General features: G+C 39.0%; 1 protein-coding gene across 1 annotated transcript in view; it reads left to right on the plus strand.

The window, feature by feature from the left end:
• The window catches only part of DCHS2 (dachsous cadherin-related 2), a 246661-nt gene that overhangs the window by 150589 nt on the left and 78285 nt on the right, over nt 1-17787 (plus strand). Inside the window, exons 4-9 of the mRNA XM_025921776.2 lie at nt 3875-4111; nt 5170-6186; nt 8850-9037; nt 10396-10495; nt 15105-15262; nt 16665-17508. Of these exons, the coding sequence (XP_025777561.2) occupies nt 3875-4111; nt 5170-6186; nt 8850-9037; nt 10396-10495; nt 15105-15262; nt 16665-17508 (2544 nt within the window). The remainder of the gene's footprint in view (nt 1-3874; nt 4112-5169; nt 6187-8849; nt 9038-10395; nt 10496-15104; nt 15263-16664; nt 17509-17787) is intronic.

Raw genomic sequence — 17787 nt, forward strand, 5'->3', positions numbered from 1 at the left:
CTCCCCAGAACCCCCATTCATTCTCTTCTTGATGGATAGTAAAGTCACTTGTGATATTGCAAAAGACATCCTCTCCATTTCTTTCTATGCACTTCTGTGAGCAGAGGGCAGGCTTCTAGGTTACTGAGTATGAATGGTTTACAGATTGATACATAATGTCTAAGTGCTTTTGAACAGTGTACAATAAAACCACATCATTTATTATCCCTGAGTCTCATCACTTGAAAAGTTTGTAACAAACATTAGAGTAAAAACAAGAGGCAGTTGTTTTCCTTTCACATTTCTGTTTTTATTTTTATTCAGTTTGAACATTATCATATTTACTCATGTGCCTTTCTTTCTTATTTAAACTATCTGTCCTGGGGCACCTGGGTGGCTCAGCCGGTTAAGCGTCCGACTGCGGCTCTGGTCCTGATCTCGAGGTCCAGAAGTTCAAGCCCACATAGGGCTCTGAGCTGTTACGAGCCCACCATCAGGTACTGTGCTGATAGCTCAGAGCCTGGAGGCTGCTTTGGACTCTGTGTCTCCCTCTGTCTCTGTTTCCTCTGCTCATGTGCTCACTCGCTCTCTCTCTCTCTCTCAAAAATAAACATTAAAAATAAAATTAAACTATCTGTCCTTCTCTACTGCTGACCTCACTTTTGTTTTACTTGTATTTTTCCCCTTTGTTGCAGAACTCTTCATTTATTATTGGGATACTAAATCGTTGTTTCAAAATGTCTTTTGATTTTATTTATAAATCATCAAGTAAATTAATGAACTCATGACTGAATAAGAAAGATTTAAAAATGCTAATTAAAATACGCATTAAATTTATGATAAGCATGTGTACACAGGCCACTGTAGGATCATAGAAGGTAGATCTCAAGCAAAATGGAGGGTATATGAAAGTCAGCTGCACCAGGTAAGGCTTGAGCTGTGCTTTAAAATGTGACTGGAAGTCAGAAAAGATGAAGAGATTGTTCTAGGAGGAGGATGCAGTAATCTAAATGGAAAAGAGCAAGGTCTATCCTGGAAATTATAGGTATTTCACTGTGCTTAGGACAAAAGTACTGTACAGAGAGTGGTGAGATGGGCTACCGAGGTGAAAAGGATTCATTTACCAGCAACTTGGTTTATTTAGATAAGGCGCTTGAACTTCACCCTGAAAACCTGGGGAGGCACCGACATGTCTAGACTTGGATTTTAGGAAGACTGTTCTAATACAAGTGTGAAAAATGGTTCAGAAGGAGTCATCTGGAATCAGGAGGACCAAGTATAGTTGAGGCAGATGTTAATCCTTTAATTGTCATAATCATCTAGAGTGCACAATGAGGCCTTCAAAAATTTCTCTGTAATCGGAATTGAGTCAACTGTGGAAGAATTATATACCCAGGGAGCAATGATGATTGGGGGCTTAGAGAGACTTTTCGTTTTCTTCTGTAGACAGACACTTCTGTATTATTTGAGCTTTTATTTTTTAACCAACCATATATTTTCATAATAATTTTTAAAGCTCATCAATAACAGATGGGAAGAATCTGACTGAGAAATATATGTGGTAAGTATTGAGTGCTTTGGTGGAGTCAGTATGAACCTAATTTTAATATGGCTGCTATAGCTGGTGTAAGACTACTTGGTTACATTAATATTTTATAAGTATTATAATAAGGAGTGTTTATACTCTTTTTTGTAATATATTGTATCTGCAACTATGTGTTCACCAATCAACTTGGAGCATGTTCAGGAGAAACGAACCAGCCATGAGTGAAAGGACTTAAAATCATATTAGGTAAGGAACTGTTATGGAAAATGGGGAAGTTGTCAGGAAAGATATTTGACTTTGGTTATTGATGATGTGCTCTGTTAAAGAGACACAAAACATATTAAACTTCTAGTACAAATAAAAACAAGAAATTGGAGTTGTGAGAGGACAGATTTTGACTTAAAAAAGAAAGAAACTCGGGGCACCTGGGTGGCTCAGTCGGTTAAGCGTCCGACTTCAGCTCAGGTCATGATCTCAAGATTCGTGAGTTCAAGCCCCACATCAGGCTCTGTGCTGACAGCTCAGAGGCTGAAGCCTGCTTCAGATTCTGTGTCTTCCTCTCTCTCTGCCCCTCCCCTACTCACACTCTGTCTCTCTCTCAAAAATAAATAAACATTAAAAAGAATTTTTTTAAAAAGAAAAAGAATGAATGGGTGTCTTTTTTTTTTTTTTTTTTTTATGCCTAGGAAGCTGACAATTCAGATGCTTTCACCAGCCTCTCACAAACTGGCAAAAACCACACTATTCCTTCATTTAACTTACACTTGTAGCCGATTGACTGTATTGTGATAGATTCCACCAAGTCCACTTACATGTATCTGTATGTAAATTCATGTAATAAGTTTGCATGCTTTTTTCTTTCTCTAAAACAACCTGACATGTTCGGGCATCTGAGTGGCTCAGTCGGTTGCATAGCTAGCTGACTGTTGGTTTTGGCTCCTGTCATGCTCTCACGGTTCTTGGGATTGAGCCCGATGTCAGGCTCCATGCTGATGGTGAGGAATTTGCTTGGGATTCTCTCTCTCCCTCTCTCTCTGTCCGTCCCCCACTTGCACTCATTCTCTCTCAAAATAAATAATTAAACATTAAAAATTTTTTAAAAACCTAACATGTTTATTTCTGAAGCTGGTTATATCCATTTTCATGTTTTCAAACTAACATGCAAAAGGGTCGTGTTAATAATATTAAATAATTGGTTTTCTCAGCATTACTGGATCCTTCCCCAACTTAACCATTCACAGGTTCTCCTCTCACACACACTATTTACATAAGCCCAACTTGCCACTCTTGTCCCTATGGTTTTAGCACTTATTTAAATTTTCTTACCCATAGCTATCAACATTATATCTTCTCACCAGCAAAGATAGAATAAAGCCAATTGAGCAAGAGAGCTTCCCTACACTAGTTGAGGTCACATATCAAATACTTCAGAAGGTGAAATTTTAGTTTCATTCTGTAGAGTTAGGATCCTGAAGCCCGGGCAGATTGTGATCATTTTACAGTCCTGCATTAGCTGAGATTACATTGGATTATGGGGTCATACTCGACTATCCCATCATCCTGGGCTGGTGATATGGTTGTAAGTCCTAACAAAGGTGACACAATTTCTGTTTACTGGTGAATTGATGTACCTCCAAGATGTCTAATGTTTAAGCTCTAGGAAAATATTGCTTACCTGACAGAATTTGGACATCATTTTGCAAATATGCTCAAGTTCTTGTATTGGAAGATAGAGCTATTAGGGTTCTCTAGAGAAACAGAACCAGTAGGAGAGATAGATAGATAGATAGATAGATAGATAGATAGATATAAAGATACTTGTTACAAGGAACTAGCTCATGTAATTATGGAGGCAAATAAGTCCCCAGATCTGCAAGTGGGTTGGTAAACTGGAGACCCAGGAGAACCGATGATGTAGTTCCAGTCTGACGACTGGCTGTCTCAAGACTTAGAAAGAGCTGAGGTTTCAGTATAATTCTGAAGGCAGGAAAACAAAACAAAACAAAACAAAGCAAAACAGTCTCAGCTCAAAGGGAGTCAGGCATGAGGAATCGCCCTTACTCAGGGAAGTGTCAGCCTTTCTGTTGTATTTAGGCCTTCAACTGGTTGGACAAGGCCCATCCACATCAGGGAGGGCAACCTGCTGGAATTAGTCTACCCATTTAAACATTAATCTCCTCCAAAACGCCATCACAGAAATATGCAGCATAATGTTTGACCAGATGTTTGGGCACCCCATGGCCCAGTCAAGTTGACATAAAATTAACTATCACAGTAGAGTTAGCAGATTGGCTCATCAGTATTTATTTCATGTTCCCTGTTTTTCAATTCTTCTCTTCCCCTACCCAGGAATTATTTACTTAACATCAACTCTTAGTCATTTGGAATCCACTACACTTCTGTTGATGGTCTGTGCTCGAGACGGTGGTGGGCTCACATCTGTCATTAATGCTGACATCACCATACACATTCTTCAGACAATGCTGGCACCTGCTGAATTTGAAAGGCCTAAGTATACTTTCTCAGTTTATGAAGATGTACTTGAAGACAGTCCTGTGGGAACAGTGAAAGCAAAAGAGTCCTTGAGTAAGTACTTCTTATGCCCTGTTAAAATCCATTATTGGAATCATTTCTTGTGTTTTCTTAGGCTGTGCAATCTTGAATGAATCTTTTCCTCCCTCCATGCAAGAAGAATGGAGACCACACAATCTGTGACTCGCTCTTTGTTCTTTCAACATTATTTCTATCCTACAATTTTTCCTAATCAAAAAGGTAATAAATACTTTTAGAAGTTTAAAACAATACAGAATGATTATAACAGAAAGCATGTATCTATAACCCACTCCTCCAAATAGACACCTGTGCGCTTGTGCGCACACACACACACACACACTTTTAAAATTTTTTATGAAAATATGTCCTACTACATTTTTTGTTTTACAGTTATCCTTTCCTCCCCACTTTATAGATGGAGGACAGTTTTCCAAGTAACTGGACATCATTCTGTTTTAATTTAAAAAAAGATTGCATAGTCCTTTCACTTAGATGTAAACATGTTTTGCTATTAATTTGAATGATTTACAATCATTTTTTGCTAGTCCTTGCAATATTCATGCAAATGTCCATGTATGACTTATAGAGGTTTCTCTGCAGGGTAGATTCCTGAAGTGAATTGCCTATCTAAAGATCTTGTCCTGCTTACAGTCCATTTCTTCTCTGTCCTCTTTCCCTTCCCTTACTGTTTTTTGGGGTCATTTGCCATTCCTAGGTAGATATAGAGAAGCATCAAGCATAAACTTAACCTGTCTTCCCCAAATATGTAAAATAGGCCTCCAAATTATTTTCTGAACATCTTTCTCTTTTACTTAATGCAAAACTACTGAAAGGCAGAGAGTGAAACCTGGGGCTTGCTCCTTGTCCATGGGACATTACCTTTGTCCACTAATACATCTTAACCATGTATCCACTTTCCAGGAGACGTTGGGGAGCTGAGGAAGAGGTAACACATTGCATAGTGTTTTCTGTGAATGTAGTATAGATTAATGCTTTCAGTTTTCAGTATTTCCAGTAGGTGCATTCTTTTGACATATGGTGATTGTTTTCTCTTTCTCTGCCCCCACACTCCCCACCTTTTTTTTCCCCAGATTCCTCAGAGCCAGTTTCTTACAGAATCTCCTCTGGCGATCTGGACAGAAAGTTCTCTATTCACCCGTGGCTGGGTGTCATTCGAACCCAGAAGCCTCTGGATCACGAAACCCAGCCCGTGGTTGTGCTCACGGTGCAGGCGCAGCTCGGCGGCTCCCCTGCTTACGGCAGTACAGAGGTCAACATAACTGTAATCGATGTCAATGACAACCATCCGGTATTTCCCAAAGCCTCTGATGAGGTGAAAATATCCCAGACCACACTGCCTGGCACAGCCTTGTACCTTGCCCGTGCACAAGACAAAGACAGTGGGCAGAATGGATTCATCCGATACACCATCGCAAGCCAGAATCCAAGCATCTTTTCCATTGACTCGGGGCTTGGTGTGGTGTACCTCAATGAGAGTCTGGGAAGTGGGACGCCCCAGAAGTGCACACTAACTCTCATGGCCCAGGACCTGGGCGTTCCTCCTCAGGCATCCCTATTAGTGCTGACAGTTGTGATCGAAGAGCAAGAACAGAGCCCATCTTTGACTTTTGCAAACTTGGTCTATCAAGTGGAAGTTAGTGAGTCTGTCTCACTGATGACCCAAATACTGCAAATACACGCCTACCCACTTGGGCCACAGGGCGCAAGCTTGAAGCTCCTGTACTCGCTGGAACCCAGCGCGGACTCTGCTGTGTTTGGCATCCGCCCTCACACAGGTTGGATTTATTTGCGGCGACAGCTTGACTATGAATCCACACAGACATATAATTTTAGAGTGTTTGCCTGGATCCCGGAGGACAGATTGTCGCAAAATGTGAGCACTTCAGTAATTGTTCATGTCCTGGATGAGAATGACAATTCCCCTACCTTCTTGCATGATGTGTTGTTTTTGAAAGTCGAGGAGAGCCTTGTTCCCCAAGGGGTAATAGGCAAAATTACAGCAATTGACAGAGACTCGGGAAAGAATGGACAGCTGTCATATTTCCTTTTGTCTGATGGAAAATTCTTCAAGATGAATCCTAACACAGGTAGCATTTTGTAGCTTCCACTTACTCCTTTAAAGTTGAAATTAACAAAACTCAAATCTTTTAGTTATAACGCTAGTACAAACATGCAGTGAAAGTTAGTTTTTAGTAGATAACTTACTCAGTTAGAATGTTGTGATTTTAAAATGAAGTCAAAATTGAATAGAATTTCACCTGTAATGATTCATTCTTCTCTTCCCTCACACCGACATATTGCCAATATATGGTTCTTATTCTGAATTAGAGGTATGGTCAGAATTGGACTGAATGAATCCTTGTGCAAAGTCTGATTTTACCCCCGACCATTCTTTTTCACTTGTAGATTTTTTAAAATGCCAAATAGTTTATAAAAGATAAGTGTCATCAATGTAAAACTAGAAAATAATCCGTCAGGTAAGATTTCAAAATCACTCTATTGATGTATTTCCCCATTTGCATTCTGGTAAGGGAACCATGGTGAAAGGGCAAATATTTCCACTGGGTATCTTCCCAAGTCTTCATTATGAAGTTAAATGTAAAAATGCTATTATATTTTTAAATTTGTATTTCAGAAATTTACAAGGATTTTATTTCATTCTGCAACCACCTACAAATGAAATACGTTGATACTGCAATCATATAGCTGAGGAAACTGCGACTCAGATAGGTCAAACAACATGCCCAAGGTTGTGGAGCTAGAAGGAAATAGAGAAGGCCTTCACTTCATACAACTCCAAGAGATACGGTTATGTTGTAGCCTTTGTCATTGGTACCCCCTGCCCTGTAGTGGGACAGAATTTGAATTCACTTCTGATTAACTTCAAGCCTTTATGAAGTGCCTGTTATGTGAATTAGGAACAGGTGCCCCTTCCTCCAGCAGATGGAGCTTTACACCAGGGCACATGACTTGCCAGGGAGGCTGCAAACTGGATTTCAGCTCTCATTCACTCCCAAGCTGGGACGCCCTCTGCAGGGCACAAAGTGCCTAGCTATACAGGGTGACCTGCTTGCTCTTTACTTCCCTCCGGTAGACAGTTTTGTAGGTCTTCTATTTCACCTGTGTTTTTTTTTTCACTTGGTATTTAAAAAATAAATTAAAATATACAGTTGGCTCCCCTATGATTTTCTCTCTCCTGCGATTATCCAGCACCCAGATTCAGAAAGACCAGGTGTCCTTTCCTCGAATTGATATATGGCTTTTAAGCAAGTAGTTTAACTTCAGAGCTCAGTTTCCTCACCATGACTAGAAGGGATAATTCCTGCTGCGCTTCATTGTCCTGCTCTGAAGGGAAGAGAGCTAAAGTCAGTGAAGGGACTTGGAAGACTACCTTCTGTATTCCCGTTCACCAGGGATGAGTGCAGTGTGGCAACATAGGAGTTGAGACCACCCTTCAGAGCATGGTGGCGTGCCTGCCCCCCAACCCTGATGCTCTGAGCGGTCTCTGTGGTGATCCGGACTGGCTCCCATGGAAGCCCAGCCTGCCTTGGCATTTCCTGTGTGCAGCACCACGCTGGACTCCACAGTCTTTTTCACCACTGCCCTCCAGACTGCTACTTGTCAATCGGAGTTGGTTCGTCAAATAAAAATGTGCTTGCCATTCAGGGTGTAGGGTTTTCAGAGGAGAAGTACAGTTTGGAACTCTCAAAATGCAGTTGCTGTGTATGTGATTTTTGTCAAAAATCTTGTAAACACTACATAAATGTAGTTTATGTAGCTGAAACACTGGGTTTCGGCTCAACAGTTCGGCACCTTACCCAAACAGGAATTTCCTTTCTGTTCCTAATTTCACTTTTTGTTTTGTTTTACACACTGTCATTTCATTTGGATGAAGAGGGCAAAAGTAACAGGAAGTCGCTTCGTATTGACTTTCTCACAAATAGATATTTCCATAAGGAGTGAGGAAGTTAATGGCGGTGGAGCCCTGAAGCAGGAGCTGGGCTTTGGGGAGAGAATATGTGGCCTCCAATGCCCCTGGCAGCAGGTGAAGGTAGCTGCGATTTTCTGCCTGAGTCTCCACGGCTGAAGTCTCTGAGGTGGAGAAACTGAGACCAAAAACCCAGAACTTGTAATGTCAGAGCTGCTTTTCATGATTTTATAAAGCAGTATGAAGAATGATATGCTGGGGGCGCCTGGGTGGCTCAGTCGGTTAAGTGCCGACTTCAGCTCAGGGCATGATCTCATGGCTCATGAGTTTGAGCCCCGTGTCGGGCCCTGTGCTGACGGCTCAGAGACCGGAGCCTGCTTCGGATTCTGTGTCTCCCTCTTTCTCTGCCCCACTCCTGCTCATGCTCTATTTCAAAAATGAATAAACATTAAAAATAAATTATAAATAGATAAATAATTTTAAAAGGATATGCTGTAATTTTAAATCTTCTAAATTATTACAAAATTCACACGGAGTACTTCATCATTTATTTTTATGAATGCGTTTTTCTTTTAGTTCAAATGGTCAATGGTAGATAGTTTGAAATACAAAGAGGGACAAATTTAAAGTGGTATTTTCAGGAGAAACTTCAGGAAATTGAACAGTGGAGTCAAACTACTAATATACATCATCTTGGAAACTGCATTTACTCTGAGTTCTCTATCTGGTTTTCCTTTCTGTGATTTAGCTTGGATGTGGTTCATAATGGCAAGATTCTAGTACGTGGTGACAGCCTCTTTTGTTCTACTCCATATTCCTTAGGCGAATTGATCAGTTGGGTGGCATTGGACCATGAGCATCAGGTACACCATCAGGTGATTGTCCTAGTGACCGACCATGGCTCCCCACCACGAAACGCCAGCATGGTGGTTTACGTCTCAGTTACTGACATCAACGACAACAGGCCATATTTCCCACAGTGTCTCCCTGGAAAGGAATTGCACGTCAAGGTTTGTAGAGTGAAGTAACCTTGCAATGAATTTGTAATGTTCGTAGTCATTTGTTTTGAGCACCATCTTGTGGTCAAATGTGTGAATTTATCAAATCAGCCTTGGTGTGGCAATGCATACATTTCCAGAAGATCTAGAAATTATTCACATGTCAAAACAAAAAACAAAAAACCCCCATAAATTAAAAAAAAATGATTGTATGTGCTATTTGAGATCACCCATCTAGTGTAATGATAATACAGTTTCTCCCATTGCGCCCAAACATAATGGTGCCCCATTGTCAGTAATGCTCGAGTGTGGATTGTTTTTCCAGTAACTTGCATGCATCTCTTTGTGCAGAGTTCCTTTTGGGTGATTCATACCCATCTCTAAGCTGATTAGTTAAACATAGGGGAACAATTTGTAGCTCTAAAGTAGACGTGCAACCAGAGATTATAAAATTTGATCTTTGGTAGCACATGCAGAAATTTCTCATTATGTCTATATTTATTTCATCTTTTTCATCTCCACGTTTTCTATGGTTTATAGTACACATAGTAAGTTAGAATATTTGTCTATGTACATAATTAATAAATATATGTTGGAGGTACTTTACTTTTTTAAATGAATGAATAAAAAGCTTGGAAGCTATACTCCAAAACAACTGGACACTCAAACTGTGTTCAGATATGCATATTGAACAACTCAAAAAAGGTACCGAGACAGTTAATAGCTTTCAAATCATCCTCCAAAGCTGTATTTAAGGAAAATTCTACCAAAGCAAAGCATTCTTATAGTATCATTTTGATTTTAATTATATCATTAAAATATCCCATGGCAGTGTAACAGGACTCTTCACTTGGAGTTCAACTCCACGTGTACATTTCAAAATCCTCTGAAAAGTTCCTATTAACTAATGAGGTATGTTACCTGTATTAGGTGTGTTCCCTGAAATAAAGGTTTATATCAATCTCTAGCATATTTGGGGAATGAGAAGATGCTAGAATTCTTAAAATATGTCCAAAATCTAAGGTCATTTAGTCAATTTTATTTTTTTCCCTCAAAATTAGTGCAAATGCTGCAAATAGTCTGTCCAAATTGAGTGAAAGACTTAAATTTATAGTGCTGTTTCTTTTCATGGATTTGCATTTATGTAAAAATTATTTACATAATTTATGTGGTAGACATTTGAGTTATATGTGGATTTTAAAATGTTTAAATGTTTTTATGTTTAAATATTTAAATGTTTAAATGTTTAAATGTTTTTAAATGTGTAAAATAGTTTTCAAAATGCTTAGTAGTAATGTGTTCTTTCACTTAAAGATTCATATTTCTTTCTAAACTTTGACTAATTTTTAAGCCGTTTGTTTTAATAACAGGTTCTGGAAGGTCAGCCAGTAAATATGTTGGTGACAACTGTGTTTGCAAAGGATTTTGACGAAGGAAACAATGCAGAAGTCGTATATTCAGTATCTCCAGGTAAAAGTCACCCTTCATAAAAGAATTAAGAGCTTTTAGAATTTTCTCTTTTGTCTACCAACTATCTATCTTCTTCTGGGAAAATGGTTAATGATGAAAATAACACCAGGTACAAACAAAATAAATTTGTTATTATCTAGAATCACCTTTATTTTAAAAAATAACTGTGCTTGCTTTGGCAGCACATATACTAAATTGGGGCCCCCGGGTGGTTCAGTTGGTTAAGCATCCTACTTCGGCTCAGGTCATGTGATCTCACAGTTTGTGAGTTCGAGCCCCACGTCAGGCTCTGTGCTGACAGCTCAGAGCCTGGAGCCTGCTTTGGATTCTGTGTCTCCTTCTCTCTCTGCCCCTCCCCTGCTTGCACTCTGTCTCTCTGTCTCTCTCTCTGTCTCTGTCTCTCTCTCTCAAAAATAAACATTAGAAAAATTAAAAATAACTTAAAAATTTAATGTAAAATCATAGTGGTTTTTGTGTGTCTCGTATAGAAACCAACCAACCATCCACCTTAATGAATATTTTTCAGTAATCTGAAATGCAAATCAACTTTTATTGAAAATAAAGTATTTAGCGAATCAAAATTGTATTAAGTATAAAGAAATATGATTATGAGTACCAAGAATCTATGAATCTTTATGAAGACTAAATATTCTTAAGGTCAAAGTAAGCCATACCTGGAAAAGGTCACATGCATTCATATATATATGTGTGTGTGTATGTTGGAACTTCGTATTTATGTTTTTGTTTTAGAATGTACAACTCTCAGATTTGTTCCAGTGATAAGCTTTAGTTGGCATTACATTTTATACTCTTTTCAAAAGATATTTGTTGCTTTGTCATGTTTGTGACAAACATAAGAAGGCAAGAGATAACATTACCTATTATGCAGATAATGTCCACATGGAAAACCCAAAAGATCCTGCAGCCAAACCATTGGAATGAATAAGATAAAAACCTTCTGGGAACTATGTCAATATACAAAAACCACTAACATTTAAAAAAACGAAGCACATTTTCAAAGATCTCACTCACTGTAACAAAGAAAACCATAGGATATTGGGGCAGATTTACTGTGAAGTAATGGAGTTTAAGTTTCAGGGCCTTCACCTGAAGGGCTCTTCTGGGATGGGAGTAGGGGGCAGTGAACAATTTATATTTGTAATATGGTCTTATTTTTCTTAAAGAGAGCCCCTTACATAATATGTTTCAAAACCCCCCAAATCAGGATCATCCTGATAGGAGCAGAGGGAGGAAAATTTCAGTGAAAGACATTCAAGACCTTTAAAGTAGAAAATAACAAAATATTTTTTAAATGTTTATTTATTTCTGAGACAGAGCATGAGTGGGGGAGGGGCAGAGAGAGAGGGAGACACAGAATCCAAAGCAGGCTCCAGGCTCTGAGCTGCCAGCACAGAGCCTGACGTGGGGCTCGAACTCACAAACCATGAGATCATGACCTGAGCCAAAGTCAGTCGCTCAACCGACTGAGCCACCCAGGAGCCCCAGAAAATAACAAAATATTAGAGAAAGATCTTAAAGAAGAATGAAATGAAAAGGCGTATCATGTTCATGCTTGGGAAAGTTCAAGATCCTGAAGACGATGTGATGGATTGTTGAGTGATAATGAGCCTGCTGCATGCACACACACACACACACACGGACATACACAGAAAAATTAATATATTAAGCTCTCATCCTGCTCTAATACCATTATTTAGAAGGAAACAAAACCATGTGATATATTACTCGTGAATATATGGACTAGAAACATAAACCACTACTTTTATTTTTATTTTTATTTTTTAAATTTTTTTTTCAACGTTTATTTATTTTTGGGACAGAGAGAGACAGAGCATGAACGGGGGAGGGGCAGAGAGAGAGGGAGACACAGAATCGGAAACAGGCTCCAGGCTCTGAGCCATCAGCCCAGAGCCTGACGCGGGGCTCGAACTCACGGACCGCGAGATCGTGACCTGGCTGAAGTCGGACGCTTAACCGACTGCGCCACCCAGGCGCCCCAAAAACCACTACTTTTAGAAAAGGGTCTAGTTACGGAGAAGGAGGGGAATGTGATCTGGAAGTATACCCAGATCCTCCGCTGTAGTGTTACTCTGTCATTTATTAAAAACTTCTGAAGAAATTTTGCGAATTGACGCATTTGGAAATGTTTACATGGATGCTCAGCATATAGTTCCGAATGTTTGAAATATAGATTATTTTTAAACCTTAGCTTCTAGAATGATACTTGGGGCATAGCAATATAAAAAAGTGATGGTATATATTATGTTATTCATACCTTTGCTTGTACTTCGACCCAACTGCTAAATAGAGGAAACTATAAAATATAAGAAAAATAACAAGATAAAAATAAATATAATACAAATAAAGACATGTATAACATTCATGAAAATTTCCTGCAGTATTCTTGTTAAGAATTAAATAAATGGATCAAAGCATAGAAATCACAAAGAAATAGATGTTACATAAATTCCTGCTCTACCCTCCAACTTTCTTTTTTTTTTAATGTTTATTCATTTTTGAGAGACAGACGGACAGAGTGTGAACAGGGGACGAGCAGAGAGAGGAGACACAGAACTCCAAGCAGGCATCAGGCTCCACACTGTCAGCATAGAGCCTAACGTGGGGTTTGAACTCACAAACCATGAGATCATGACCCGAGCCGAAGTTGGATGTTCAACCAACTGAGCCACCCAGGCACCCTCCAACTTTCTTAAGAGCAGGAATTCTTTTTTATTTGTCTTTATATCTTCTATAACTGGTAAAGTATCCTTGAAGAAACAGCTGGCTCCAGGTGTCAGACAGGAAACTATAAGATGAGTCTGTGCCATTTTGTCCTACCAGCTACAGGAAGCCTACCACAGATTACTAGGATCATATTACAAAAATTCAGGAATCAACTTTAAGAGGATCCCACTCTTCAAAGAAGGGACGGTTTGAACATCAATAAGAATAATAATGGCAATAGATTGAAACCCTGCCAATGTGTTTAGTTCATGCTTAATCATTCTTAAAACAGAAACTAAACAAACTTTTCGTTGTCATAGTTGGAGCCCTAGACGATGTTAGTGAGCCAATCCATTATTCTGAGCACTGTTAAAACAAGTTTAGCATCAAGTATTTATTCTGACTTTCCTGGGATGAACTGTCCCATTGGATGACCAATATGTAGATGAAAGTTTCTCTTTATTACTATATTCCAGCTAATAAATGAAGAATGGATGATAGACTCAGAATATTGTACTTTGCAACACTGAATGTATCTTTAGTGAATGTATCTTTAGCTGTGCATCAGTGGGGGCCAACATCAAAAAAGGAGGCCATCAGACATGTGCTTTTGAAGGAAAATGCAAAATGGCACTTTATGAAGTAAACTTGCCCCCCCCAAAACTGAACCTGAATCTGATTCACTTTCTAGAACTACCTTCCCATTTAAGGAACAGAGAACAGAGGAACATATTAAGCCACATGTTAGAGATGAGAAACAGTGAAATCCAGATCATGATAAACTTCAGGATACATGATCCATTTCTTGACCAAATGAGTTGCAAGAACAAAATGAAGAGCTGGATAACAAAAGTGCACAGATTGAAGAGCTATGCAAATAGAGACTTTATGTTGAACCTGAGCTGAGATAACCAAAAAAAGAAAAGAAAAGATAGCTATGAGACCATGGAAATTTAAAACTCGCTTTACATTTGATGAGATTAAGGGATAATTACTAATTAAAAAACTTTTTTTAATGTTTATTTTTGAGAGAGAGAGAGAAAAAGAGAGAGACAGAGCATGAGCCGGGGGAGGGCAGAGACAGAGAGGGAGACACAGAATCTGAAACAGGTTCCAGGCTCTGAGTTGTCAGCACAGAGCCTGACATGGGTCTCGAACTCGGGAACCAGGAACGGTGAGATCATGACCCGAGCTGAAGTCAGATGCTCAACTGACTGAGCCACCCAGGTGCCCTGCTAATTATTAATTTTTAATAGAATAATGAAGTCCTGTGACTATATTAAAAATGTTCCTTTTTTTTTTTAAGTTTTTTTTTTTAAAGTTTATTTGTTTGAGAGAGACAGAGACAGCATGAGTAGGGGAGGAGGAGGAGAGAGAGAGAGGGAGAGAGACAGAGAATCCCAAGCAGGCTCCACACCGTCAGCACAGAGCCTGATGCCGGGCTCAAACTCATGAGACTGTGGGATCATGACCTGAGCTAAAAATGAAAAGTCAGATGCTTAACCGACTGAGCCACCCAGGCAAACTTTTCCTTATTTTTTAGAGATGCATGTTGAAATATATACAGAAGAAATGATAGGATTTCTGGAATTTGCCTGAAAAGAAGATGGTAAGGGGAAATTATATGAATGGGGAATAAAGATCAGTCATGAGTTGATAATTATTGAAGCTAAAATGATAGGCACACAAAAGCTCATTGTGTTACGTTTCTTGCCTATATTTTTAGTATTATTTTATGTTTGTATACTCACAGAGCTGAAAACAAATAAAGCTTCCAAATTATATGGTTATGTAGATTAGTTAATTCTTTATTTTCTGCACTGTCAGTTAACATCGATTTCTTAATTTCTGTGTGTGTCTATAGAAGGTAGTTCTGATCACTTCAAGATTGATGCCAACAGTGGTGAAATCAGAACAACCACAATACTTTCACATGACTACAGACCTTCCTACAGGATGACCATAATTGCCAGTGACCAGGGGGAGCCTCCTCTTCAAGGACAGGCAGTCATTAATATTCAGGTAATGTTCCATTGTCACTGTACAGTGTGAAAAGATATTCTGAGGGGTGACTGGGTGGCTCAGTCAGTTAAGCCTCCGACTTTAGCTCAGGTAATGATCTCGTGGTCTGCGAGTTCAAGCCCCATGTCGGGCTCTGTGCTGACAGCTCAGAGCCTGGAGCCTGTTTCAGATTCTGTGTCTCCCTCTTTCTCTGCCCCTCCGCAGCTCATGCTCTGTCTCTCTCTCTCTCTCAAAAATAAATAAACATTAAAAAAAATAAAAAACTTTAAAGGTGTTCTGAAGGTTTTTGTTTGATATTTATACAAATGTTATGGTCAAAATTCCTTAAATAATGTGAATGCTGTATTTAGAGAGCACCGAAGATTCATGTGTGTCTTTTTATTATGACTCACGAAATGATTAGACCCAAATAACTTTTAACTTTTGACTTTGTACATTTCCTGACAAGATACTTACCTTTCTCACTGCATAGGCTCACTGCATTTACATTGCTCTGCCTATGAAGAACAAAAAAGTGTCTTGTCTTTTACTTTTTCCTAATTGCAAGGACCTGGTAAATTTGTGGGAGAAACTTGTATGTAAACACGTGGTCAATAATAAGTCACATAGTTCTTTGTCATTATTTTTAAGTTTAGAAAAGTGACTTGAGAACCGTATTTTACGGCTTTGCTTTAATCATAATGAGCAAACAACTTGTGGGAAGTCTTCATTGTAGGAAAAATTCACACTAACCAGTCAAAGATGAGATGACTGTGCTTAGCTAGATTTCTTTGTTCATGCACATGATAATCAGTAATATTAGTATAGATGTGTGTAATAATCAAGAAGAGATATCCCTAAGAATTCGCTTTCCAAATTATATTCTTTGATTGAGGATATGTGGGTTAGGAGAAAATTCTATATCATAATACTTCCAAGTCTCTGGTTTCAGATAAACAAAGACACATGATACATAAATGTGCACAGATGTGGCCATTATGGATATATTGGTCTCTAGGATTTAGAGTAATTTGGAGAACTATCTATCCCACAGTCTTGTTGAAGAATCACAAAGCTACAATTCAGCTTAACTGTAGCACGGTCTTACCAAACCTCATTTCACGGATTAGAACAAACAGGGAAGTGGAAAATTCTGTACTTTCTTATCTCCCAGATACTATTGCACATTAAAACAAATGGGGAAGTGGAAAACTGTGTACTTTCTTATCTCCTAGCTATTACTCAATTTTCAATCTTCAGAGACACCTTGGAATTATATAATAGAAAAAGACGTTTTCTCACCAATTAATATGTGTATCATACAAATGGAAGGGATTTGCTTCTGAAATACTATCATCACATCTATTGATTCATCTGTTACAAAGGATCCCAAATTAACACCTCCTTTCCATTCTTATTTCAGGTGATACCTCTATCGAAAGGGAGAGCTATCATTTCTCAGAATATTAGACACTTAGTTTTACCAGAAAACTTGAAGCCTGCAAAAATAATGAGCTTGATAAAGTCAGCTGATCACCTTCAGCAACATCATAATGGAAAATTACATTTTAGTATTGCTGCCGATGACAAGGATGGGCACTTCAAAATTGACGGCTCGACAGGAGACTTATTCCTTTCTAAGGAACTTGATTATGAAATGACATCCCATTATTTATTCAGGGTGGTTACTAAAGACCATAGCAAAACCCCTCCCCTGAATAGCACGGTCTTCCTTAATATTGATGTGGAAGATCAGAATGACCATTCCCCATCTTTCCAAGAAGAGCTCATCGTGATAAGCGTGGAAGAGAATGTTCCTATAGGGACGCTGGTGCATGTCTTCAATGCCAAGGATGGGGATGGCAGTTTTTTGAACAGTAGAATTCAATACTTCATCGAATCCCACCACCCTGGCATGAGTCCCTTTCTTATCCACCCCTCATTTGGCACATTAGTCACTGCATCCCCCCTTGACAGAGAGAGAGTTCCAGCTGTCATGCTGACAATAACAGCATCCGATCAGGCTGTGAATGTGACAGACCGGCGCGTGGGATCACTGATGGCAAAGGTAGTGATTTTGGATGTAAATGACCACAGCCCCACTTTTATGTCTTTCCCCATGGCCCACATCAAAGAGGATGCCACAGTGGGCTCTTTGGTGCACCACATAACTGCTCAAGATCCAGATGAAGGAAGGAATGGAAGAGTAACATACAGCATCCTTTCAGGAAATGAAAACATGGCCTTTATGCTAGATGAGTCATCAGGTACTGTATGCCATTGTCAATTAAAGTCTCTGATCACTTGCTTACATTTGTCCTTTTTGTTTTCCTATGTTAAAATAATTCTCAAGATATACTGGCTTTAAAGAAATGGGACTTGATTTACTGTTTATCTTACGTATATGATAGGCACAGAGGTTGTATTTAGAGAACCAACTGTAATTGACCTTTTTGTTGAAATTAAAATCGACTGTGCTTTGTTGCTAGCTCACATTTCATGGGATGAATATACAGTGGCAAACTTCTTTGAGACTTTGCACTGTG

Source organism: Puma concolor, chromosome B1 (genome assembly GCF_028749965.1).
Source record: "Puma concolor isolate L17-30 chromosome B1, mPumCon1.1.hap2, whole genome shotgun sequence".
Classification (NCBI taxonomy): domain Eukaryota; kingdom Metazoa; phylum Chordata; class Mammalia; order Carnivora; family Felidae; genus Puma; species Puma concolor.